Source organism: Orcinus orca, chromosome 8 (genome assembly GCF_937001465.1).
Source record: "Orcinus orca chromosome 8, mOrcOrc1.1, whole genome shotgun sequence".
NCBI lineage: Eukaryota > Metazoa > Chordata > Mammalia > Artiodactyla > Delphinidae > Orcinus > Orcinus orca.
Window position 1 is genome coordinate 427046 of NC_064566.1, and position 26028 is coordinate 453073.

At 61.1% G+C, this 26028-nt stretch overlaps 2 protein-coding genes across 6 annotated transcripts; both read left to right on the forward strand.

The window, feature by feature from the left end:
- The first annotated feature begins 169 nt into the window (after window positions 1–169).
- Window positions 170–5787, forward strand: TMEM80 (transmembrane protein 80). Of its 4 annotated transcripts, none has more exons than XM_004278101.4 (5): window positions 170–189; window positions 2250–2269; window positions 3137–3230; window positions 3319–3411; window positions 4749–5787. In XM_004278101.4, the coding sequence occupies exons 1-5, from the start codon at window positions 171–173 to the stop codon at window positions 4952–4954; spliced, it is 432 nt and encodes a 143-aa protein (XP_004278149.2). In that variant the 5' UTR covers window position 170; the 3' UTR covers window positions 4955–5787. The 4 variants fall into 4 exon arrangements, with proteins under 4 accessions (XP_004278149.2, XP_033258520.2, XP_049569537.1 ...); XM_033402629.2 differs by lacking the exon at window positions 170–189 and adding an exon at window positions 196–348; XM_049713580.1 differs by lacking the exon at window positions 170–189 and adding an exon at window positions 436–745.
- A 1810-nt stretch (window positions 5788–7597) lies between these two features.
- Window positions 7598–25509, forward strand: EPS8L2 (EPS8 like 2). Of its 2 annotated transcripts, XM_033402619.2 has the most exons (21): window positions 7598–7751; window positions 10172–10294; window positions 10402–10457; window positions 11257–11321; window positions 18549–18710; window positions 19122–19271; window positions 19361–19440; window positions 19545–19687; window positions 19770–19846; window positions 20015–20141; window positions 20334–20422; window positions 20522–20596; window positions 20782–20930; window positions 21048–21180; window positions 21295–21407; window positions 22738–22843; window positions 23479–23592; window positions 23862–23931; window positions 24057–24237; window positions 24350–24482; window positions 24569–25509. In XM_033402619.2, exons 2-21 carry the CDS (start codon window positions 10251–10253, stop codon window positions 24650–24652), a joined length of 2151 nt encoding a protein of 716 aa, XP_033258510.1. In that variant the 5' UTR covers window positions 7598–7751; window positions 10172–10250; the 3' UTR covers window positions 24653–25509. The 2 variants fall into 2 exon arrangements, 1 of the variants encoding a protein (XP_033258510.1); XR_004475868.2 differs by lacking the exons at window positions 7598–7751; window positions 10172–10294; window positions 10402–10457; window positions 11257–11321 and having other exon boundaries at window positions 14103–18710; window positions 24569–24720; window positions 25058–25509.
- Window positions 25510–26028: the final 519 nt, after the last annotated feature.

Consider the following 26028-nt stretch of genomic DNA (forward strand, 5'->3'; position numbering starts at 1 on the left):
ATCAAGTCCCGAAACGCGACGCCGTCGAGCCCGTTCGGGAGCAGAAGCGAAAATGGCCGAAGGGACGCCGTTTGCGTCCGGCTCCGAGAGGATGCCGGGATCGCGGGGCGGGCCGCGGGGCGGGCCGCGGGGCGGGCCGCGGGGCGGGCCGCGGGGCGGGCCGCGGCAACATGGCGGCCTCGCGGCGAGGTGAGGGGCTGGGTGCGGTGTCGCGGAGGCCTAGGGGGTTCTCGGAGGTCGCCCCGGGAGATGGGTTCGGTTGGTTCGGTTCCTCCTGTTGCGGGGAAGGGCGAGCTGCGCCCGCAGCTCGCCGGGGTCGTTAACCGGTGGACTTCATGTGTCCACAAGGTGAGATCCTGGCCCGGAGAACCCGTCCCGGGTCCGCGCCGCCGCTTCCCGTGAACGCGCGGGGCAGTGGAGCCACGGCGGTGAGGTCACGGCCCCCCCGAGGGGACGGTCGGCGCCCCCCGACCCAGTGGGCCGGCAGCGAGCGGGACTGGCTCGTCCGGGGCCGGCAGGAAGGGGACACCCCGGTTTGGAGTGGGCCCCGCCTGCGGGCCCAGTGGGACCGGCTTCTGGAGCGAAGGTTTGGATTCTCGCCGGGATTGCCGGCTCACGGGCTCGTCCTGTCTCGGTGGCGCCCTGCGCGGGGCGGCGGGGGGCCGGCCGGTCGGCAGCCCATTCGAAGTCCTGACCGCTGGGTCTGTAAGAGCCCGCACCGCACAGCTCGTGGAACCAGAGCGAGGTACGCGGGCGGCCCCGGGCGCTCACTCGGCCGGATGGAAAAGGCCAATTTCCACATCTCAGCTGTCAGGCTCCGAAATTACTCGTGCGAGGAGAGGCTGGGACTAGACGGGAGCGGTGAGCTGGCCAGCTGACAAAGAAGCAGACTCTGTGGTCTGAGCTTCAGACAGAGTTTCCCGGCACCGGGGTTCCCAAGCGCCAGACCTTTGTGCAAGGCCACGGGTACTGAGGTTCGCGCGTTTTCATTTGGTGGAAAATTACGTTTACACCAGAGCTGTCCGCTTCACACCCCTGGTATATCACCCAAGGAAAAACATTCTTTCTCTTTGCTTTCACATTTAACTTCTGACGGCCACATTGTTATTACAGTGAATCACTGACAAAAAATGCGAAGTTCTAAAAGCCACGGTTATCTTTAGTCAGAATGAGCCTCTTTCTGTAGGTCTGAAATCGTTAGCGCAGCATATCTAATTGTAGCTACCCTTCATGTCAATTATTTAAATCCCGTGGCGCTGAAGGTTTTTCAACAGCATTTTTTCCCTGAGCCCCATCATCTCAAGCATAGCAATGGGCAGCTGGCAAGTAGATCTGACGTTCTGAAGCGAACTGTCAAGAGAAGGGTCAGAAGGGAGCAAAATCCCGATCAACGTGAAATCCACTCAAATAATGACAGGTATCGAGGCAGCCTAGTTTAGCTTGGGCCTGGGAAAAGAAGGGATCGGGTTTAGAGAGCACCCTTCCCATATCGCGATGAAGGTGTATTAATGATCTGTGCTCGGCACCCTCTGAGGCTCCCCGTGCTCAGCACATGCTGCCTCTCCGTCACCCGTGTCCTGTGCTGACCCAGGTAAGACCCCCACCTAAGTGAGACTCCCAGAGGACCTCGAATCTGCCAAGGAAGCGAAGGCTCACCCAGGCTGGGAGTTTCTCTCTTGCCCCCTGGGGACTAAGGAGGAAATGGAGTAGGAGAGAGCACCGTCCTACTCGCTGCTGGCAAGTTCGGAGTCGTTACTGGCGCGTCACCGTACACTGTCATCTGAAGACGCGGGCAGAATGTGTAACTGCTGTGTGGCGGGAGAGGGTTGGAAAGGGACTAGATGGCTGGCTTAGGAGATTCTTATTCGGGGAGGGATATTTGGGGCCATGAATAGAATTCCAGAGGAAAGCAAACATCTGTTATCCATGACAGAGACTTGTAACCTGAATCAAAAAACGTTTTCATCTATGTACGTGTGGCAGATATGAGATGAGAAAAGCTGTGTGTCTGGTTTCTCTCCTGGCATCTGGCCTCAGGTGTGGATCTGGGCTTCGCCTGTGGGTAAGCCCTGACTCCCAGCCTCAGGTTCAGAAAAGCAGATGGTCAGATCCTCCCTGGAGGGACAGTGGGTGCAGAGGTGCTGGAAAGGAACCTAGCTTTGGGCCATAAATCCGCGGCAACAGGAGAACAGGCCGCTGGAGCATCCTGGTAGGACTTGGGACCTCTCTGACTGTACCTTCTCTTCCAGGGACAGCTTCCTCCACGGTGGTATCCCGCTGCTGCATCCCTGTGGCCCTCCGTCAGCCCAAGACTCAGGCCTCCCAGGCCCCTGAAGTCGGCTCTCCCGCTGCCACATCCCTGTGGCCCTCCAGGCGCCTGAAGTCGGCTCTTGGCCCCTGCCTTTTGCTGCTTTAAGGCCCCAGCCCCCAGCCCCACCTTCCCTATAAGTTCTGAGTAGTCATTCCACTGAGTGGGAAGGGCGTCCACTAACAGGTGGAGAGAGTTGATACAACCTCCTCCGCTGGTGCCTCCTGCCTAGCCCCTCGCCGAGGGGTGGCTGCCTGACTCCCTCCAGGCCCAGGGGGGCAGGAGCGTGAAAACCCCTCACTTGGAAAACTTACAGACTTGTTTTAGCATAAACAAATATGAAGTGTTCAGAGCTCAGGAAAGTTGCTAGTGGGTATTAAACTGCCCCCCAAAAGAGAGAAAGACATTTTCTTTGAAGAAAGTGAAAATGGTCACTTTTTGCTCTCAATGTTATAACTGGGACCTAGGTCAGGGTGATGCCACCTGAGGAAGCCCGGGGTGCCGAGGCCGTCCTGCCTGCAGTCACCAAGGATGTGCCCGGTCCTCTTGCTCTAGGCTAGGATGTCCCCTGGGGGGGAGCCCCAGCCCCACCCCGGAGCCCACAGGAGCCCTGCCAGGTGTGGTGGCACCAGGAGGGGTGTCAAAGGAAGCCAGGCAGGGGGCTGTCGGCCACGTCTTCGTGGCCACCCGCAGGTGCCTGGGCTGGACCCACGTGTTTGCAGGGCCTCTGGACAGGTGGCGGAGCAGCCCCTTCTGTCCACTCTCCCCAGGTGGGTGCCCTCGGGCAGGGTCATTTGCTGGGCCTGAGAGTCCTTAACCGCTGGCCAGCTCTCATCGCTCCCTCTTCAGATGCTGCTCTATCTGAGTGGAATGTACTATGCCCTTTATTTCCTAGCTACGCTCCTGCTGGCCGTGTATAAAAGTAAGTCTCGTGCAAAAAGGCAGCTCAAAGGTGTGGGTACCCTGCGTCCTGCAACAGGGGCTCAGCTTTGTTGCCCGTTTTTCTCCAGGCCAGGTTTTCACTTACCCTCACAGTTACCTGGTCCTCGACCTGACTCTGCTCTTTCTGATGGGGATTCTGGAAGCAATTCGGTTATACTTCGGTGAGTTGACTGAAAACCACATAGTACTTGAGGTTGTTGCTAGGTTCATGTGTGAACCTTTACACGTTGATCATTTTGTAACATGGTTCTTAGAGACACTTTTGATTTAAACTGCTTACGCATGGTTTTGCAGGCCTCGCCTTACAGTGTCATTAAGTATTAATTTGTCCAGAAGCTTTGTCCACAAGACGAAGAATATTGGCCACGTCCTTGGTGGGGATGCTTCCTGTTTGGAAGCCTGTTGTGCCCAAGCTGCTGGGTAACAAACAGCACTGAGGTTAGAACCCAGCTCAGTCATCAACCCCGGGGCCCTAAAACACTCACCCCCACCTCCTTCCTCCCCTTCCATTGGCCTCAGTGGTCAGGAGGAGAAGGATCTGGAAAGTTCTGTCAGGACCCCACCAGGGCAGCAGGGCCTGGAGGGTGAAGGCTCCGTCGCCTCCCCAGTGCGGCTCCTGGACGCCCCCAGCCAGAATCTTGCTCGGCCGACTCCCCTCACGTCCTGAAGCTGAGACAGTATAGGAGCCCCGAGAGAGCTCCCCCGCTCCCTCCTCAGCTCACCATCAGGGCCCACGTCTCCCCATTCCCAGCCACAGGCACACAGACGTGAGCACATCTCTTCTAAACGGGATCACGCTGTGTGTTCCGCTGACGCGTCTGAGAAACGCTCCTGCCCCTGGAATGGCTGATAGAACAGCTGGCACATCCCGGGCCCCTGCACACGCAGACCCCCGACACAGACAAGCCTGTGCCCATGGGAGGGTGGCAAACGGCACTAGAGTCGCTGGGCATCCGCAAGTCCCTCACGCTCCAGGGGCACCCTGGGCACCCGTGGCCGGGACAGCTGGAGATCAGCGTCTTCCATGCTGACCCATTTGTTTGTAAAACGTGCAGTTGCTTTGTTTTTTGTAAATGTGCGTGAAGTTTTCCACAACGACCTTAGCCCAAAGTGAACTATTTTTGGAAATTTTAAACAAAATCTTCTCAGTCAATGTGGAATTAGGAAAAGGTGTCAGAATACAGTTGGAATTGTCTTTAGAAAACCAAATTCCCTCTCCCACCCACACAACTGACCCAAAGACCAAGAGTAGAACATCACAGCCTCGGTTGGCTTTCTTCCTCACTAAGGAAGACATGCCCCTTTTTGCGTTTGCTTTCCGACACTTTGAAGAGTCCCCTGCAGTGGTCACAGTGGGAGCTTTCACTCAAGTCCTCAAGCATCATATGGTGGTCAAAGCTGGCACGGGTCTCACGGCCACTCTTGAGGGGGTCAGCGCTCCCGGGCCCGTGCGTCCCAAAGCCCGGCGCTCACCCAGCACGTCTGTTCTGCTTTCCAGGCACCAAGGGCAACCTGATGGAAGCCGAGGTACCGCTGGCAGCCAGCCTGGTCCTCACGGTGGGCGGTGCCCTGCTGTCCGTCTACTTCCTGCTCTGGCAGACCCTGGTGCTGTGGGCAGACTCGGCCCTCAGCGCCGTGCTCCTGGCACTCCACGGCCTGGAGGCCGTCCTGCAGGTGGTGGCCATCGCCGGCTTCGAGGGCTAGGTGGGCGGTGCCCGGCCCGCGGGACAGCCCTGGGCAGGAGACCCTCCTCAGAGCCAGACTGTGCCCCAGCCGTCACCTCCCCCACTGACAGTTGCTGAGCGGGAAGGACATCTTCGCGCTGACCTGCCTCAGTGTTTGTTAGAGGGTCAGATGGTGTGGAGGGTCTGTGAGGCGGAGGTGGGGTCGGGAACCAGGGCAGAACAAGGTGCTGGGCAGGGGCTGGGTGTGGCGGAAGCAGGGGTGGGGCTGTCCCCGCCGGTCTGCGGGGAATCGCGGGGACATCTCGGGCTGGTGGGGGTCTGGCTTCAGCAGCCACCGACATCCGGGGTGCAGAGGGGAACGAGGCCTTCGGAAGGCAGGCAGCCAGGCCAGTGCCCTCGCGGTGTCCGTGGCATCTCCCTCTCAGGCCGGGATCGGCCATCTCTGCTCTCCCTGCAGCTTCGGGGTGGCACAGGGACCAGGGGTCCTGCTCTGCAGGCCGAGCCCCGGGCAGGTGGTGCGCTCTGCCGCGCACAGGAGGCACCTGCCGAGGGCCAGGCAACTCGGGGCTGGGGGGTTTCCTTTCCCTTGGGGGCTCTGGAGAAAGGCGAAGGTGACCTGGAAGCCCCAGCGCAGAGGGGGGGAGGAGAGCTGGAGAGGCCCCCGTAGGGGTGCTGTCCGGCTCCCAGGCCCTCTGCAAGTGCTCCTGGAAGGGGTCTGCGCCGATGTTTCCTAGTGACTTCCCTTGGTCTCAATTTCACATTTTCTAAGTCTCCAGTAACGTTGTGTTTGAGCATCTGGATAGTCTCTCTTCACGGTATTTTTAAATAAAGAAGCTTCTCTACCTCTCTGAACTGCTCCTGGCTGCAGCCACCTGTCTCCTCCAGGGTTCTCCCTTCATCCCTCAGGGCACAGGCCGCGTGCCCGCTGCAGGCCCCACGCAGCAGCCCTGGAGCTGCGCTCCCCCAGCCTGGGCCTCCCCGGGGCTGGCCTCAGTGAGGGGGACTGGTGGTGTCAGCCTCCTCAGTCTTACCCTTAGGGGGCCAGTGGGAGCAGAGAGCTCTCTGCTCCGCCAACTTCTTTAGCTCAGGACCAGCGTGCGCCTCTAGCCCCGAAGGCCAGTGGGGGCGTCCCCCTGCTTACCCTCCTGTGCGCTCATCAGGGCTCCACCCTCTCCCGCCCACATGGGCTCGGGGAGGCCGCGATGGCCACACCTGCTGTCTTTGGGAACCTCAGCCCCTCCCCTGCAGACCCAGGCAGCAAGATACCTGTTGTCCTCCCGGTTCACAGCCTGCCCGAGAGTCTGGACCAGGCCCTTGGCATCCCCATTGCTTTGGCCACGGGGCATACCACACCCAAGGTGCCCACCGAGCAGCCTGGGACTCGAGGCCCCCAACTGCATTCTTGAGGGCATCAATGCTCCCAATCACATTGATTTCAGAAGCAGAGAACTCCCACCTCAGCTGCTCCCCTCCCTGCGTGTCTCCCACATTTTGCCCTTTCAGGTTCAGACTCCTGGAAGGGCTGGCGTGCCGTCCCCTGTGGGGACGTCGTCAGCAGAGGGGAGACGGAACCAGGAAGCCAGGCCTTGCCAGGGCTCTGCGGCAGGGCGGGGCTGGAGGACGAAGGCCACTCCCTGTACCCCTGTGCGAGCTCACCAGTAACACCCCAGACAGGCAGGAAGGCCCTGGCGATATGGGGAGGGACAATGCCGCTGGCCTTCCAGGACACTGTGTCTCCTTAGCTGGGGCTCCTGGCAAACACCAGCTGTGCGGCCTTCTAGGACCACGTCCTGGCACACCTTTCCTGCTCCCCCCACCCCAGGACAACAGCGGGAGCCTTGGGGTGCCTGGGGGTGCCCACCACCACCTGGCCTGCCCTCCTTACCCAGCTTGGTGGGCACGGCCATCCTGGGGGTCAGTTCAGCAGGAGGAAAGAGAACGGCGGGCAGAGCTTGGGGCCTGGCCTAAAGCGGGGGTCACTGCCCAGAGCGCCCTCACACCAACGCTGCCCTGGCACTCAAGGACAGCATGGGCCACAGGCATCCCGACGCCCCCCTCCCCGGCCGTGGGATAACCCCGCTCCTCAGGGGGTGCCCACACTGGGCTGGGCGACACAAGGAAAGAGACTTCAGGAGTTCCTAGATCGTGGAGGAGGTATCCCCGCCCCCGACCTGGCAAGCTCAGGGAGCTGGACTGCAGGACCTCTGGCCCATGGTCCTACCTTTGAGACTCACTCAGACTAAAGCCTGGCCCTAGCGCTCCCTCCAGACCGGAGGGGCCCCAGTGGAAGAGGATGGAACTCGGCCCCGGGTCCTGGGGCACCTGAGGCTGGGGGCACCTGGCAGGGGCAGGTGTGACCTCCCCAGGACTCCACGCCACTCCTCTGGGGTGCAGGCAGCTGGGCTTGCCCCGGGTAGATCTCAGAGCAGCGTCAGGGCGCGCTGTCGCCCAGAGCACCCCAGCGAGGGATGGGCTCCAGGCCCCGCCCACCCGTCCACCAGCGCCCCCGCTTTAGGGGTGGGGTTTGCGCAGAGGGACCCGGGTGGCTGTGGGGACCGTCCGCGGGGAGCCGCGGTGGGGGCGGGGTCTGGAGCGGGGGCGGGGTGGGCGGGGCATCCACGTCCCACCCCCGCCCCTGCCCAGTGCCCGCCCGCGCACGGTGACTCTAACCTGCCGCTCAGGTTCCTCCCCGCGCCCCGCCCCGGCTCCTCCGCGCGTCCCTCTCTCGTCTGGAACCAGGCTCCGACAGACGGGCGGACGGACGCGCGGACTAAGGGACCAGTGGGCGACCAGGCGCGGGGCCGCGAGAGGAGCAGGTGAGTGCCCCGCCTAGCGCCCGCACCCGCTTCGGCCCTGGAGCCACAGGGGAGCCGAGCGCACGGAGGGCGGGCTGCCGGGCCTCAGTTTCCCCAGGTGGCAGCGCGACGCGGGGCCCTGGCCTGGGTCTGCAGGCCGGGCCGGGGCGCATGGGGCATCGGGCGCGAGGGGCCGCGCCGGGCCCGCGGGCTTTCCCTGGGCTGGTGGCCGCAGCCGGGTTCCTGTGGCCTGGCCCGCCCCGTCCCGTCCTGGGGCGGCGCCGTGCGCTGGGGATGTTTGTAAGCCAGTGGCTTCTGAGTCAGCCGGCCGCCTCCCAGCCCTGGGGCTCGGTGGCAGGAACCCCCCTCCTCCAGTGAAGCGGTGTTGAGGAGGTCAGCCCCTGCCCCTCAAAGGATCTGCACCACTGTTGCCGGGGCAGGCTGGGGGCTCCTCTGACGTGCTAGCCGGCTTCCTGTGGGTCAGAGGCAGGCTGAAACGCAGGGCCAGGGAAGCATCGGGCCGGGGTCAGGCTCTCGGTTAAGGTTGGGGTGTGGGAGTTTCAGGGAGGAGGCTGGGGGCCGAGCTGCTGGGGCCTGTGTGCCTCCAACCTGGGCTGGGCTGGCCTGGGGCAGCCCATGTGCCTCAGGTGTCCCGGTGGCAGGGGAGGCGGGTGAGCAGGGTTCCTGGTGCTTCTGAAGTGCGCCACCGACCCCCTGTGCCCCACCCAGATGTGGTCAGCCCCAGCTGCGCTGGGAGGCCCAGCCCAGCTGGCGCCGCCTCTGCTCCCACACCTCCCCCACGGCCTGTGGCGGGGCCTCTCCTGGCCCTGCCCAGTGCAGTCAGGGGTCCAGCGCCGCCCAGCTCTCCGCCTGCCTCTGCCTCCCAAGTGCAAGCTCGGCGCCCTGCTCCCCACCTACAGCGTCCCAGGCGTTTCCCTCCCCCAACCCGCAGGGCCCAGACCTGGGCACAGCCAGAGCCCCAGGGTCTCCCCCATCCCGGGCCCCACCTGGCTCCCTGGGCCTTAAGCTGACTCCTCCCCAAGGTCGGTCAGCTGCGAGCTGGAATTTGAACTTGGAGCTGGTCCCTCTGCCCTCCCTGCCCTGCTGGGCCTCCTCCCCCTCCCCTGCCTGACCAGGCACCATACTCGGCCTTCCTTTGCACCCGGAAAATGACCACAGTGAAACCAAAGTGCAGCCTGGGCCCTGGGGTCCTCAGGGCTAGTGTCATCCCCACCCCAGTCAGCTGAAGAAGCCCCTTACTCCCCGCTGGAGCCGGCCTGTAAGTGGCCTCTCCCCCAGCTGCTCCCCAACCCAGATGCCTGGACCCACCTCCCTGGCTGGCCCTGAGGCCCCCCACCCCGCCCCCTAGGGGAGGCCGAATGTCACGACCTAGGTGTCTGTGTGCTCACAGGCCGCGGTTTCGCCCAGGTGCGTGTGTGTATCTGGACACACGTGCCCAGCACCCTCGGCTCAGCCCGCCAGGAATCCCATTAAGCAAACACTCGGGCTCACCTACTGAGGTCATGAGCATTCCGGACATTCTCCACGGACAGATGGACAGAGGAATCTGGCCAAGCCGGGACCCTCGGTGGCATGTGGGAGGGGGTAGCCTGAAGCCCCCGGGTCCCTCACGCCTCCTGGGAGCCTTCCCTGTAGGTAGTACCTGGTCAAGCTACCAGGCACTGGTACAAGCTACCAGGTACCAGGTACTACCTGCCCTGGATACCAGCACCCCTGGCTTGCGACCCAACCCTGCAGCCCCCTAAACACTGAAGCCGCAGATGGATGGCATCACTGGTGACATCTGATGCGGCACAGTGTGGACCCAGAGGTCCCCACAGAGCACAGAATCCCACAGGACATGTCAGCCTGGCCCAGGGGCACCAGGCTCTGCTCACCCCTCAGAGGGTGGGCTCCGTCTGCGCTTCACTCTGGGCTCTGGGTCCCCGGGCCCCCTACCCTTCGCCCTGGGCTCCAGCCTCATCTTTTGCTGCCTTTCTCCCTTGTCTGGCTCCCACCTGCCTCAGGACCTTTAAACATGCTGTTCCCTCTGCTTGGAAGGTGCCTCTTCCCCCGACCCCGCTTCAGAGCCTCCAGGACATCTTCCTCGCAGCCCCACTCCAGACAGCCTCTGGGGGTGGGACCCCTCTGCTGGCACGTCCTGGGGGTCCCTGTAGAGGACCGAGGGTCCAGGGAGGGATGGGGCTGCAGTGAACACCAGCTGGGTTGTGGAGCAGGGGTGGTCCTGGTGTGTCCGGAAGGCAGGGCTCTGCTTCCTGAGGACTGCCTGCCCAGGCACCCTGGGGAATCTGGCCAGGCCATCGGGGCTCCAGGCCCTGGATCCAGGGAGGGATGGGGAGGGGACCCAGGCCCTGTGCTGGGGTAGCAAGGCCCCGGCCAGGTCACGATAAGGTGTCAGCTTGGCTCCCCTGTGCACTCAGGTGTGGGCCAGGCACTAAGCCCTGGACTCAGGCCACTCTGAGGTCTGCCCTCTCACCGCCAGCCACCGTCGAGGACACCATGAGCCAATCAGGGTCCGTGAGCTGTTGCCCGGGTGCTGCCAAGTGAGCCCCCACCCCCACCCACTAGGCCCCCACCACCCGCTACCCACCCGTAGTCCCCAGGGAGGGGTGCGGCATGGGCCCCACCCTCACCAGCCCCTCCCCTGCAGTGGCAGCCTGGGCCGGTCTGACGGTGTGGCCAAGATGAGTGCCAAGGACCTGTTTGGTGAGTGAGGTTTGAGGACAAGAGGCCTCGGGGGCCAGCTCGGCTGGGAGGGTCTCACCCACTCCCTTCCCCAGGGCTGTGCCAGGCCCCCACCCGGGGAGACACAGGTCAGCCCTGGGCACCCAGAGAAGGCCCCTGGACCCTAGTCAACCAGCAGGTGCTCAGGTCCCTCCCCCAAACTCTGGCCACTGAATAGCCCTCCCCACAGTGAGCCAGTAAGGGGAGAGGCCTTACTAATAATTCAGGGAGCATCAATATTGATTCTCTGTGCTCTTCTCCGCCACCCGATCCTCCAGGGGCGGGGGCTCCTGCTGGACTGACTGCCAGGTGTCTGCTCTGGGAGGGCGGGGCCTGGCTGGCCCCCACCTCCCCCAGCTCTGACCCTCCCCCAGCCATGCAGTGCCACCTCTGGAAAGCAAGGAGCCCCAGGGAGGGACAGGGAGAGGCAGGGAGATGGGAGCTGGGAGCTCTTGGAGTTGGGGGAAGCCCTGGACCAGACCCCTCCCCAGGAAGGTGGGCAGGGGGCCTCCAGGAAAGGAGGCTGAGCCTCCTGCATCTGCTCCAGGACAGACCCCAGACACAGTTGTGCCGTCACCACTCTGAGCTGGGGGTCCCTCCTGGGGACCGAGGGAGCTCCATGTTCTGCCAGGAGGGGCCATCCCTCCATTCTGTGCCCTGTGTCCTTCCTGGAGGCCACAAAGGGCCCACAGAGCAGCCCTCCTCCCCTGCACTCTGCCCTCCCTGCGGCCCCACCTGGGGTCCCGCCGTCAGGGGTGAGTGACCGTGTCTCCTTATTCAGAGCAGAGGAAGAAGTACTCCAACTCCAATGTCATCATGCACGAGACCTCCCAGTACCACGTCCAGGTGAGCCCCTCACCCCACGGGGCACTCCTGTCCTCTGTGCTCTGGGGTCCCCGGGCCTATGGGGAAACTGAGGCCGGGGGAGAAGTGGTCCCACAGCAGGCAGCCTGTACTGGGCTCACCCCCAGAGCCTCCCTCCAGTCCTGGGGAGCTCCCGGTCTGAGGGGCACAGGAACCCTGGGGCTACATCAGGGAGAGGGATGCCAGGGGCAACACAGGAAGGCAAGGACAGCTCTGGGTGCCCCTGGAAACCCCAGTGGGAGGGAAACTGTCATCCTGGCCTCACAACAGGGAGCCAGACTAGGAGGGAGGAGTTTCTGAGCTCCTGCAGGGACGTCCTCGACGGCTAATCCCACTCAGCCTGGACAGTCGAGATGGGTAGCTGCACTCTAGAGGAGCCGCCAGCTCCGAGGCCTTCGCTCCTAGGTCACTTTTAATTCACACTTAGAACTCAGGAAATACGTTTTTAAAATGACCTTCCTGCTCATGGCAGCCGGCCAAGTTCCTGGTTCCTGGTCATCGTCCAAACCTGCAGGACAGCAGGGCTGGGAATGGCTGAAGTGGGAGGAGGGAGGGGGACCCAGGATCAGGAAGGTGGGGGGCCTGGACCAGGAAGGTGGGGAACCTGGACCAGGAAGGTGAGGAGCCCTGGACCAGGAAGCAGGGAGCCCTGGACCAGGAAGGTGGGGAGCCCTGGACCAGGAAGTGGGCAGCCCTGGACCAGGAAGGTGGGGAGCCCTAGACCAGGAAGCGGGGAGCCCTGGACCAGGAAGGTGGGGAGCCCTGGACCAGGAAGTGGGGAGCCCTGGACCAGGAAGGTGAGGAGCCCTGGACCGGGAAGTGGGGAGCCCTGGACCGGGAAGGTGAGGAGCCCTGGACCAGGAAGCGGGGAGCCCTGGACCAGGAAGGTGGGGAGCCCTAGACCAGGAAGCGGGGAACCCTGGACCAGGAAGGTGAGGGGCCTGGACCAGGAAGGTGGGGAGCCCTGGACCAGGAAGGTGAGGAGCTCTAGACCAGGAAGCGGGGAGCCCTGGACCAGGAAGGTGGGAGGCCTGGACCAGGGAGCGGGGAGCCCTAGACCAGGAAGGTGAGGAGCCTGGACTAGGAAGGTGGGGGGCCTGGACCAGGAAGCGGGGAGCCCTGGACCAGGAAGGTGGGGGGCCTGGACCAGGAAGGTGAGGAGCCCTGGACCAGGAAATGGGGAGCCCTGGACCAGGAAGTTGAGGAGCCCTGGACCAGGAAGCGGGGAACCCTGGACCAGGAAGGTGGGGGGCCTGGATCAGGAAGGTGGGGGGCCTGGACCAGGAAGGTAAGAACGTCCCTCCCCTTAGAACCCTCCATGCCCACAGAAGCCAGGTGAGTCACTGCTTTCTGAGCCTCAGTCTTCTCCTCTATACAGTGGGTGCAATGAGACATGGGAGTCCCTAGGGCTCTTGCATTGGGCTGTGTTGCCGATCAGCCCTCGCTGCCAACCTGGGCAGGCAGGGGCCATCTTGTGTGGTCAGCTCATGACTGCTGGAGGCTCAGCGTCCGAGGGCCGCTCTGCCACCTCTCTGTGGGAAGGACTTTGCCCTCCTTGGTGAGGAGCCACCTGTGCCAGCGGGGCCTCCCAGCCCTTCTCCTAGACTTTGGTCCAGGCTAGCCTGTGGAAGGACCCCAGGCTGGGGCCACCTCTCCTGCCTGCCCAGCAGCCAGCAAGGCTGGGGATGTGGGCAGGTTTGCTGACCCCTCCCGGATGATGAAGCTGAGGCCAAGAGGGAGGGTGAGAGGTGGTGGCCATGGGAGGGGGGGCACCGAAGCCTTGTGGGTTTGTTTATTTATTTATTTATTTATTTATATGGCTGCGTTGGGTCTTCGTTGAGGTACGCAGGCTTTTCATTGCGGTGGCCTCTCTTGTTGCGGAGCACGGGCTCTAGGCGTGTGGGCTTCAATAGTTGTGGCGCACTGGCTCAGTAGTTGTGGGGCAAGGGCTTAGTTGCTCCGTGGCATGTGGGATCTTCCCGGACCAGGGCTTGAACTCGTGTCCCCTGCATCGGCAAGTGGATTCTTAACCACTGCGCCGCCAGGGATGTCTCAGCATTTGTTTTATACGATTGAATTTTTGTATAGTGATTGAGTATCCTGAGACCTTGCTGAATTCATTTACTTGTTTCAGGAATTGCTTATAGATTCATTGGATTTTTTTATGTACGCAATCATTTTGTCTGAAAATACAGTACTTAATTTCTTAATTTTAGCCACTTTGTTTTCCTTGCCTTATTGCCCTGGCTAGAACTACCAGGACAGTGCTCAATAAGAGTAATGATAGTGGACATCCTCGCCCGTGTCCAATCTTAGAAGAGAGTATTCAGAATTCCCCGTTTTATAAGCTGTATGTTTTTGTAGATACCCTTTACTAGAATGGGGAAGTTCCTTTCCATTCTTTGTTTGCTGAGAACTTTTATCATGAAAATTGTTGAATTTTATCAAATGCTTTCTCAATTGAAATGTATTTACTTAGTTAATGTAATGAATCATGCTGATTTTTTAAAATGTGGAACCAACCTTGCATTTCTAGGATAAACTTCATTTACTAATGGTTTATTATCCTTTTCATGTATTGACTTGACAAGACTAATTTGCTACTATTTTGTTAAGGTTTTGTTTTTTTTTTTACGGTACGCGGGCCTCTCACTGGTGCGGCCTCTCCCGTTGCGGAGCACAGGCTCCGGACGTGCAGGCTCAGCGGCCGTGGCTCACGGGCCCAGCTGCTCCGCGGCATGTGGGATCTTCCCAGGCCCGGGGCACGAACCCATGTCCCCTGCATCGGCAGGCGGACTCTCAACCACTGCGCCACCAGGGAAGCCCATTAAGGATTTTTTTGCATTAATATTTATTAGAACATTGGTCTACAATTTTCTTTTCCTGCAGTGCCCTTGGCAGGTTTGGGTATCAGAGTTCTGCTGGCCTTATACAATGAGTGGAGAAATGTTCCTGCTCCTCTAGTCTCTTCAGAGAGAGTTTATGGAAGGTTGCTGTGATTTCCCTCTTAAGTATTTGTTAGGATCCACCTGCGAGGCCCTGAATACAGGGCTTCCTTTGGGGGAAGTTTTCTTTTATTATAAACTCACTTTTATGCCCGTATGATCTGTAGTGATGTCCCCTCGCTCCTTCTGGTTATTGATCATTTGTGTTTTCTCTATTTTTTTCTTGGTCAGTCTTGCTAAGTGTTTATCAGTTTCATCAGTCTTTTCAGAACCAGCCTTGGGCTCTGTTGATTTTCCTCTGTTGTTTGTGTATTTTACTAGTTCATTGGTTTCTGCTCTTAGTTTCCTTCTTTTCACTTACTCTGGGCTTCATTTGATTGTCATTTTCTAGCTTCTGAAGAGGAATGCCCAGACCATTGATATCAAGTCTTTCGTCTTCTCTGCCATTCATTTAAAGCTGTAAAGCCCCTCTAAGTGCTGCTGTAACTATCTTCTTCCACAAGTTTTGATGTGCTTGTTTTTATTATTGTTCAGCTCAGAATATTTTCTTTTTTAAAATTTTATTTTATTGGAGTATAGTTGATTTATAATGTTGTGTTAGTTTCAGATGTACAGCAAAGTGATTCAATTATACATATACATGTATTCCTTCTTTTTCAGATTCTTTTCCATTATAGGTTATTACAGGATATTGAATATAATTCCCTATGCTACACAGTGGGTCCTTGTTGGTTATCTATTTTATATATAGTAGTGTGTGTACGTTAATCCCAACCTCCTACTTTATCCCTTCCCCACCTTTCCCCTTTGGTAACCATAAGTTTTTTTTCGAAATCTGTGAGTCTGTTTCTGTTGTGTAAGTAAGTTCATTTGTATCATTTTTTTTAAATTAGATTCCACATATGAGTGATAACCTATGATATTTGTCTTTCTCTGTCTGACTCACTTCACTTATTTATTTTTTTAAATAAATTTATTTATTTATTTATTTACTTATTTTTGGCTGCGTTGGGTCTTCGTCGCTGCGCGCGGGCTTTCTCTAGTTGTGGTGGGTGGGGGCTACTCTTCGTTGCGGTGCGCGGGCTTCTCATTGCGGTGGCTCCTCTTGTTGTGGAACGCAGGGTCTAGGCTCATGGGCTTCGGCAGCTGTGGCACGCAGGCTCAGTAGCTGCAGCGCACGGGCTTAGTTGCTTCGCGGCATGTGAGATCTTCCCAGACCAGGGCTCGAACCCATGTCCCCTGCATTGGCAAGCAGATCCTTAACCACTGTGCCACCAGGGAAGCCCCTGACTTCCTTCACTTAGTATGATCATCTCTAGGTCCACCCATGTTGCTGCGACTCAGAACATTTTCTAAATTTCCTTGTAACTTCTTTGACCCATGGGTTGTTTAGACTTCTCTTCTTTTTAAGCATTTAACCATGTAAGCATTTATAGGTATAAATTTCCCCTTAGCCTTGCTTTTGCTGCATCCCATAAGTTTTGATATGTTGTGTTTCTATTTTCATTTGTCTCTAGATATTTTCTTATTTCCCCTGTGATTTCCTCTTTCACTCATTTGTTGTTGAAAAGTGTGCTGTTTAACTTCTACAAATATGGACCCATGATTTATTTAGAAGTGTGTTGTTTAATTTCCGATTAATAGGGATTTGTAGTTATCATTCTGTTATGGATTTCTAATTGAATCCCATTCTGGGCAGAGAATACGCTCCGTATGTTTTCAGTCACTTGGAACGCATGGGCAGCATGGGTGGGATGGTTTGGCTGTGCAGTATTTTGCTGACGATGCGCCTCATGCAGACAGACCAGCTGCCTGATAGTCACTGCACGTTTCTGCCCACTCTCTTTCTTTTCTTTTCTTTTAAAAAATATTTATTTATTTGTTTATGGCCGCGTTGGATCTTAGTTGCTGCACACAGGCTTCTCTCTTGATGTGGCGTGCAGACTCTAGAGCACGTGGGCTTAGTTGCCTGCGGCATGTGGGATCTTAGTTCCCCGACCAGGGATGGAACCCACGTGCCCTGCATTGGAAGGCAGATTCTCAACCACTGGACCACCAGGGAAGTCCCTCTTTTTTTTTTTTAATATCTATTTATTTACTTATTTATTTTGGCTGCACCAGGTCTTAGCTGCAGCATGTGGGATCTTCGTTGCGGCATGCGGGATCTTTTAGTTGCAGCATGCAGGCTCATGGTTGCGGCATGCTAACTCTTAGCTGCAGCGTGCATGTGGGATCTAGTGCCCCAAACAGGGATCGAACCCGGGTCCCCTGCATTGGGAGCGCAGAGTCTTATCCACTGGACCACCAGGCAATTCCCCTGCCCAGTCTCTTTCTAACCTGCCCATGGACATGTAGGTTGGCCTCCAAGAGTTGTGCAGGGAGCAGCCTTGTACCCGTGCCACATTCTACACGTGTGCAGGTTGCCTTGAGATTGTAAGAGGGAAGCATGTGGGCTGGTCCAGTGTCATCAACTCCTCCCCAGAGCAGCCAGGCGAGTGCGGAGCAAGGGTTCCTCCTTCTCCACGTCTTAACCAGCCAGTGTAACCCACAAGGGCTTGATAGTGCTGGGCAACAGAATAAGCGAAAACTCATTCCGAAAGTCATAGTCTCCAGCTTCAATTTGCAATTCTTGTATTGAATGAGTCTGCATATATACGTGTGTGTATATATATACTTTTTGGCCGCACCGTGCAGCCTGTGGGATCTTAGTTCCCCAACCAGGGATTGAACCCGGGCCCTCAGCAATGAAAGTGCAGAGTCCTAACCCCTGGACCACCAGGAAATTCCCCTGTGTATCATTTTCTATATTAAAAGGTTACTTATATTTATTTTCCTACAGACTCTGTGTTCATACCTTTTGTCAATTTTTCTATTGAGCTGTTAATCTTTTACTTATTTACATATTCTTTCATTCTTTTTTCATTTATCGTTGGTATCCTTAATTATTAAACAAAATAGAGCTTTTAACAAAGTAAGAACTGTCATTGTAATGCATGTTGGCCTTTTCCTGTATCAAGAAAATTAGCCTACATCACCTCCATTATATCTATTATTATATCTGTAGGGGGTTTTTTATATACTTTGTATGTGGTACTTCTTTTCAGGCAGAAATTTTTTTTTTATTAAGTCAAATTTATTGGTCTTGTCTTTTTATTACCTTTTTTTTTTTCGTGGCCCCACCGCGTGGCATGCGGGATCCTAGTTCCCTAACCAGGGATCGAACCCACGCCCCTGCAGTTGAAGCTCAGAGTTTTAACCACTGGACCACCAGGGAAGTCCCGGCCTTGTCTTCTGAGCATCTGGATTTTCTTCCTTGCTTAGCAAAGTCCCCCAGTGAAGAAGGCCTTCCTGAGATTATCAGAAGTTACCTAGTATTTCCTACTAGCACTTTCATGCTTCCATGTTCTGTGGTTAAGCCTTAACTGCCTGGAGTTTCTGTGAGTGTTCACCCCACTGCCCCAGCATTGTCTACTGAATTCAGCAAAGGTCAGCGAGGACACATGCGGGATCCTGGAAGGAGGAGGGGCCTGAGCCAGCCTTGGAGAGAGAGGAGCGGGGCGGGCCAGGGGTCCCCATGGGCTGCTCGTTCATTCCCATCACATTCACTGGGGGCCTGCTGGGGGCCCAGCACTGTCACAGGCGCCGGGGAGGCAGCAGACAGAAAGCAAACGAAGAAGCATGTCGTGTCCAGCATAGAGTCGGATGATGATAAACACGAGGGCAGGTCGGGGGCGTGCTGAAAGTGAGCCCGTGGCCAGGCAGGCAGGAAGGTAGTGTCTGCGCACAGTCTGGAAGGAAGAGCGGGCTGGGGGAGACGGGGCTCGGGCAGAGGTGGCATGTGCCAAGGCCCTGTCGTGAGCCTGCACCAGGGCTGCTGGAGGGGCAGGGAGCCTGGTCCCGGAGCCCAGTGGCAGATGTGGGTGGGCTGGGGGCTGTGTGTGTAGGGCTGCCAAGGGGGTTGCCAGGGCACGTCCATGGCCCCCACAGACATCCCCCAAGGAGAGCAGAGGACCCCCAAGGTGGGGCTTTGTCTCTTCAGACCCCCAGGGCAGGGATGTTCCCCTCAGACCCCCAGGGTTAGTTGTGACCCCCTCAGACCCCCAGGGTTGACTGTGGCCCCCTCGGACCCCCCAGGGCTGGCTGTAGCCCCTCAGACCCCCAAGGTTGGCCCTAGCCCCTCAGAGCCCCAGGGCACAGCCCCTTGGCCCTGGTTCTTGGCACCAGGAGGGCTCCACCCAGAGTGACCCCCTGCCTGCCCACCCAGCACTTGGCCACATTCATCATGGACAAGAGTGAGGCCATTGTGTCCGTGGAAGATGCCATTCGGAAGCTGGTGCAGCTGAGCTCCAAGGAGAAGATCTGGACACAGGAGATGCTGCTGCAGGTCAACGACCAGTCGCTGCGGCTGCTGGACATCGAATCCCAGGTATGGTGGCAGCAGGAGGGAGGGCGTTCGCCCGTCCTGCAAGGCAGGCACAGGCAGTGACCCAGACACACTGGGCCTCTGTGGGAGAGGGAGCAGGCCGAGGGCCGAGAGTACAGGGGAGCCACGTCACACAGGGACACGTCCACCTCGCAGAGCTTCTCCACCGGCTGTACCGAGGCGGGGCCCGTTGTGTGCACGTTGCCCCGTGGGGTCCGTGTCCATGTCCAGGCCACGTTCCTTTTCCGTGCCATATCCGTGGCGTGAACGCCACAGGCCACGCCCACAGTCAGCCCGTGTCCCCGGCATCCGCTCCTCGGGTCTACCCCGTGCCCATGGCCGTGAGCCCTCCTCTGTGTCTGGGACTCTCGCCATGCACCATGGCGAGCCTGGTCCCAGCCGCCTGTCCCCCAGGAGGAGCTGGAGAACTTCCCGCTGCCAACCGTGCGGCACAGCCAGACGGTGCTGAACCAGCTACGCTACCCATCGGTGCTTCTGCTTGTGTGCCAGGACTCAGACCAGAGCAAGCCCGACGTCCACTTCTTCCACTGCGACGAGGTGGAGGTGAGGGCCGGGCAGTGGGGGGCGGGATAGGCGCGGGGCGGGGAGCCCAGATCCCTCCGGAGAGCCAGCCTGATGCCCCGTCCCCCCAGGCGGAGCTGGTGCACGAGGACATCGAGAGCGCGCTGGCCGACTGCCGCCTGGGGAAGAAGATGCGGCCACAGACCCTCAAGTAGGGGGGGGGCGGGGGGAGGGGCGGGGAGGAGGGGCGAGGGGCGGGGCCGGGCCTGGGGCTGGGGCTGCGGCCAGGCTCAGCGGCCCTTCGTCCCACTTCAGGGGCCACCAGGAGAAGATCCGGCAGCGGCAGTCCGTCCTGCCCCCGGCCCAGGGCCCAGCCCCCAGCCCCTTGCAGCGCTACGGCAGGGACTCGCCCTCCACCAAGACCCGAGTGGACCTGCCCATGCCGCTCAGAGACCCAGGTGGGCCGAGGAGGATGGGCTGGGGGCGGCAGCAGGGTTGGGGGGGGGGGGCTCAGTCAGCAGCAGCTCTGCTCCCGAACAGGCTTTCGCGCTTGGGAGTCGCAGGCGCAGGACGAGGAACCGAGGGCCGTGCTGGCTCAGAAGATCGAGAAGGAGACGGTGGGTCTCGGGCCGGCAGGACCTCCCACCCACTCCGGGCTCCTGGGGCCAACCCCCAGCCAGCACCCACCCCCTCCCCCAGGCCAGGGGCCAAGAGGCAGCGGGTGGGGGTGTCCCTGCAGCGGGTGGGGCTCCGGAGGCTGACCCCTGCCCCTGCTCTGACCCCAGCAAATCCTCAACTGCGCCCTGGACGACATCGAGTGGTTCGTGGCTCGGCTGCAGAAGGCTGCGGAGGCTTTCAAGCAGCTGAACCAGCGCAAGAAGGGGAAGAAGAAGGGGAAGAAGGGGCCGGCAGGTGCGGGGCAGGGGGTGGGGGGCACCGGACAGGGGAGGGGCATCGGGGTGGACACAGGAGTGGAGGTGGGGAGCCCAGTGGCCACTGAGTGGAGCAAGGCCCAGTCTCAGCGGGTGGGGAACACTAGACTGAGGCCAGACCCGCCGGGGCAGCGACGGGCCGGCCAGGCTCACCCCCCAACCCCCTGTCCAGAGGGCGTCCTCACGCTGCGAGCACGGCCCCCCTCCGAGGCCGAGTTTGTTGACTGTTTCCGGAAGACCAAGCTGGCCATCAACCTGCTCGTGAGTGCGGCGGCCCAGCCCATCCCTCCGAGCTGACGTTGTGGGTGGGTGCCCTGCCCCTGGTGCCACCCCACAGGCCGGCCTGCTCCCTGCCCACAGGCCAAGCTGCAGAAGCACCTCCAGAATCCTAGCGCAGCCGAGCTGGTGCACTTCCTCTTCGGGCCTCTGGACCTGGTGCCTGGGGCTGGGGGGAGCGGGGGCCTGGGGGGCTTGCCCCTGACTTGGGGGGAAGCAAGTGCCCACCTTGGGCAGTGGGCTGGGGCCGGCGTCTGCACTCGGAGTGGGGGGCGCAGTGGGCAGGCCAGTGGTGTTGCAGGCAGGCACGGGGGGGGGGCCTCTGACGCCCCGCTGTGCCCCAGATCGTCAGCACCTGTGGTGGCCCAGACATTGCTCGCTCCGTCTACAGCCCCCTGCTCTCCCGAGACACTGTGGGCTTCCTGCGCGGCCACCTGGTCCCCAAGGAGATGGCGCTGTGGGAGTCCCTGGGGGAGACCTGGACACGACCCCGGTAGGGTGGTGGCATGGGGCGCACACCAGGATGGGTCCCTCGGCGGGCGGGCTGGGGGTCCTGGGTGGGGCCAGCTCTGGTGGGTGGCCCAGCTGACCCCAGGACCTCCCACCCCAGCTCCGAGTGGTCTCGGGAGCCGCAGGTGCCCCCCTACGTGCCCAAGTTCCAGAGCGGCTGGGAGCCACCACTGGACGTGCTGCAGGAGGCCCCCTGGGAGGTGGAGGGGCTGGCGTCAGCCCCCGCTGATGAGGTCAGAGCGCCCGCAGCCCCGCTTGCACTCCACCCCTGCCCACTGCCCTCACCACCCCGCCCTCCTGGCCCAGCCCCTGCTTCACACCAAGTCCCAGTGTCCGCTTCCCCACAGCCAACTCCAGTGAGCCGCACGTCCTTCAGAAACTCCCCAAAGCATGGCCTCGCATCTGAGCCCACACCCCAGGGAGACGTCCTCCCCCAAGTCGGCTCCCCACATGCTCACAGGTAAGCTCTGCTCAAAGTGAGGGAGTGTGACGCTCACCCCTCAAATCACGGAGGCTCTGCTATGGGTACACTGCCACCAGGTGGCAGCAAACGCGTTTTTCACGACCGTCAAAATACCGCTTTCCACGCTAGAGCCGGGTTTCCTTTCAACTTTGTGGTGTACAGTTGAGGGGAAAATGTCGAAAGCACCCATAAAGTGCTTAGATGACGTACCTAATACGTCATCTCTTTTTGTTTCTCCACGTTTATGCTTTAGAATCATGGTTAGAAATGTACTAAACCACTGAACTTAAACGGTCTCAACGATCCCAGTTGCCCTGGTGGGGCTGATTTAGGCCCAGCCTCAGAGCCGGAGGAGGAGACCGATGGTCTGGGTGGGAACGGCCTCTCTCCCTCTGGCTGCACACATTTCCACAGACCATGTCTTACAGCCCCAGGGCCTGGGGGAGTCCCCATCCTTCCTCCCCTCCCCTCCTACTTTCTGTTCTCAGCCCTGGCCCAGGACCTGCCTGGGGAGCTCATTACCCACCAGACCCCAGGATTCAGTCTCAGGGGGGGAGGGGCTTGGAATCCATGTTCTGAACAAGTGTGCCCCTCCCTGTGCCCCGCCAGCCTGATGCCCTCGTCCCTGGCCTAGGGCCACCTTCAAGAAACATTTTCATCCTTTTACCTCCAGCCCCTGACCAGTCCACCCTGGCCAATCCTGACACAGCCCCCCACCAGGGCCCCAGAGGCTGCCCCAGCCCCAGAGCCCCCACTTCCCCAGGGTCCCGAGCCCTGCACCTGTATGAGGGGTGCCCTCGTGATCAGGGGCCAGACTGACCAGAAGGGATGGCCCAGCACGGGTGGCAGGCACAGGCCTGCTCCGTGCAGGAGCTGGGACACCCTGGGACCCTGCAGCCCACGGGCGGCCCTGCATCGTGTCTGCAGTGCCAGAGGGACTATGGCTCTGAAAGCATCCGGCCCTCCCCCGATGGTCAGCCACTTTCCAGGGACGGCCTGTCCTTTCTCGGGTACACGCCTGGCTCTAGATCCCCTGGGGGGCTGGACCTGGAGACCCCTAGGCCTCCAGGGCTAGGGGCTAGGGCAGGGCAGGCCTTGCTGTGCCCACAGACCCTTGCATTCCATCCGCCTCCGCTGCCCCCCCACGCAGGGGGCCCCAGACGCAACGGGGCTGTCACAGTTTCCATCCCAGCTGACAGCCGCAGCCGCTGTGCCGCAGAACAGGACGCAGCCGTTCACCTGGGAAGCTGCTGCCCCTGGCCCTCCCCCAGGCCCAGGAAGAGACCCCAGCCCAGCCCTGAGCCTCAGCCCCTCCCATTCCACACAGGGGCTACGAACCCGCACCGGCCATGGCCAAGTACGTCAAGGTCCTCTACGACTTCACAGCCCGCAACGCGAACGAGCTGTCGGTGCTCAAGGACGAGGTCCTGGAGGTGAGTGGGGGCCGGGGAGCGGGCGGTGGTCCAGAGGTGGGATCTGCCTGACCCCAGGGCTCCACTCTGGGTCAGCAGCCTGGCACCTGCCCCAGCACAGCCTGGCTGAGGGGCCTCCCTGTCTTGGGGATCTCGGAGGGAGCCCAAGGGCCCCCGGGCTGGGCTGGGCTCGGGCTGAAGGGTGGGGTGGGCCCTCCCTGTGCCGAGTGGGGGATCCCCCAATCCAGCAGGGGCTTGTCATTCATGCCCACCCCGGGAGCCCCCTCAAGGCACTTTCCGAGTTTTGTGTCCTGAATCCAGGCCACCCGCTGGGGGACAGAAAGTGGAGCAGCTGGAGGGGGGGGTGGTCTATATCCACAACCACACTAGAGGCTTAGGAGGCTGCTGGGAGGGACGGGGAGGGGGGTGGCCCCTATGGATGGGTGGGAGGCCAGGTGGGCCAGGGGCACCTGGAGGGGGTGTGTAGAATGGGGAGGGGGGAGCAGGCTCAGGGGGGACTCTGGAGCTCTCTCTGGCCCATCGGTAAACAGGGGCTCACACGGGCGGTCCCAGCACCCATCACTGGTGCCTATGGCGGGGCCGGGGCGGAGCGGGCGCTGTGGGTCAGGGGTGATGCGGGGGTGCGGCGCCCACAGGTGCTGGAAGGCGACCACCAGTGGTGGAAGCTTCGAAATCGCAGCGGCCAGGCAGGCTATGTGCCGGGCAACATCCTCGCCGAGACCCGGCCGGAGGACGCCCTCCTGGAGCAGGTGAGGCGGAGGTCTGCTCTGTCCTGCTGCGGGGTCAGGCCGGGTGGCGGGGGGGTTGGTGGGGGGTGGGCAGAGAAAGACCGGCCCGGAGCCTGGACCCCGCGGCTATAGGGGCTGGTGCGGGGGCTCCCCGGCTCCGGGCTGAGTCTGGGAAGGTGGGGGGCTGGGCAGGTCCTGGGAGGTGGGGGAGGAGGGGCGGGGAGGGGTGCCGGGAGGGATGATAAGCTGACCTAATGGCGCCCCCACCGCCCCTCTTGTTCACCCTGCAGGGGGGGAAATACTGGGGTCCTGCCAGCCCAACCCACAAGCTGACCCCAGGCTTTGCCGGGAACAAAGGCGGTGAGGGATGGGGCCGCCAGACCCTACGGGCGGGGGTGGGGGGGCCCAGAGCCAGCGGGGGCGGCGGTGGGGAGGGGAGCCCCGGGTACGCGCGGGGCAGGCCTGAGCCGCCTGGCGCCCCGCAGAGCTGATGCATCACATGGACGAGGTCAACGACGAGCTCATCAAGAAGATCAGCCACATCAAGGCGCAGCCGACGCGGCACTTCCGCGTGGAGCGCAGCCAGCCGGTGCACCTGCCGCTCACCTACGAGTCCGGCCCCATCGAGGTCCGCGCCTGGCTGGAAGCCAAGGCCTTCAGCGCCCGGTGAGCCGAGGGGCGCACGGGGCGGGCAGGGGGCGGGCGCGGCGGCCGCCGCGCCCACGGCCAGGGCCCCGCCCTCACGCCCCCCTCCCCGCCCCCTGCCCCCCGCCCCCAGGATCGTGGAGAACCTGGGAATCCTGACGGGGCCCCAGCTCTTCTCGCTCAACAAGGACGAGCTGCGGAAGGTGTGCGGGGAGGAGGGCGCCCGTGTGTACAGCCAGCTCACCGTACAGAAGGCCGTCCTGGAGGTGAGCCGCCCCGCCCTTCGCTCCCCGCGCGCCCCGGGAAGGGGGGCTGGCGGGACACTGACCTGCGGGTCCCCCGGCTCCCGCAGAAGCAGCAAGGTGGGTCGGAGCTGGAGGAGCTCATGAGCAAGTTCCATTCCAAGAACCAGAGGCGGGCGGAGGAAGACAGCTAAGGCCCGCGGCGGGGCGCACGGCCCGCGGCGGGGCCCGCCTCCGCGGCTGGAGTATTATTTTTGTACGTGTACGTATTTCGGACCGTGGACTCGGACGGAGAGTCGTGCCGGCTGGGGACCGGCTCGCCCGCCTCGTGGCACGTGGGGCCTGTCCTCCAGCTCAGCGGTGCCCCGGCCCACACTCCCCACCTGCCCCGATGCCCACCGTAGCCAAACTTGCCACCAGGTGGTGCCGGCCCCTCGTCCGCCCGCCCGCTGAGGCCAGAGCTGTGCCGGCCCCAGGCCCGGCCCTACCCTTCCCCACAGCTCTCCCTGAGGCCACAGAACCCACACACGCACCCTGGGAGGGGGCAGGGGACTTTCCTCTGGCCGCCTCCGTCCACACAAGGGTTTCTCCCAGCGCAGGTGACTCAGGCCCTGCCGCCGTCCCCACGGCCCCCTGCAACCTCTGCATCCCCATACCTCCAGCTGGCCGGCTGCCGGCCACCAGGGCAGCAGACCCCAGCCACACAGCTGCCCTTGGCTCTGAACTGGGTGGGCTGGGGGACTCCGGCCCCACTGGGGTGGGGGGCATGCCGTTCTCCCTTCACCACCTGGAGGATCAAGGATGGACTGAACACCACTCACCCGAGTTCTGGCCTTGGGCACCCCTCAGCCCCACCCCAGCCCTGCCCGCTCCCCCCTCCGCAGAGCCGGAAGGGAACTTTCTCTGAGCAAGTTTCAGGCCAGTCTTGCCTGGCGTGCTGTGTGCGGGGTGGGTGGGTCTTGGAGCCCTGGACTCTGCGGGTCGCACCCCAGCGAGGAAAGGTGACCACGGCTCAGAATCCATATCATTAAAGCACTTAAGCCTCCCAGCAGCCCTGTGTCTGTCTGTCTGTCTGTCTCCTGGAGCCCCCCGGGATTGCGCCTTTGGAAGAGCTCCCGAGCAGAGGCAGGCTGTGGCCAGGCGGGGCTGGGGATGTTCCCAGTGAGCTGCTCACCCCTGGACCCAAGTGGGGGGCCCAGGACACCCTCCCCTCCACACCCTTGCGAGAGGGCCCAGAGGACACTCCTGGGAGCTGGGGGCTGAGAGGGGGGCCCTGCCCACTGATGTCCGTCCAGAAGGCCCGAGTGGGAGTAGTGGGGAGCAGGGCTGCCAAGCCTCCAGAGAGGGAGGGGGCGTGAGTCACAGGAGCAAGACGGAAGCTAGATTTAGAGAGCTTAGCCCAAGCTGAGGGAGTTGCCCCAGAAGAGGGCGTGGGCCTGCAGGGCCGGGCAGATGGCCAGCTGGGACGGGGTCCGTGCAGGAGCGGAGGGGTCCCTGAGCACACAGTGTGCAGCTCTCCGCACCACGCAGGCTTCCGGCCACCTGGCCATGAGCGAACTTGGGCCCCACC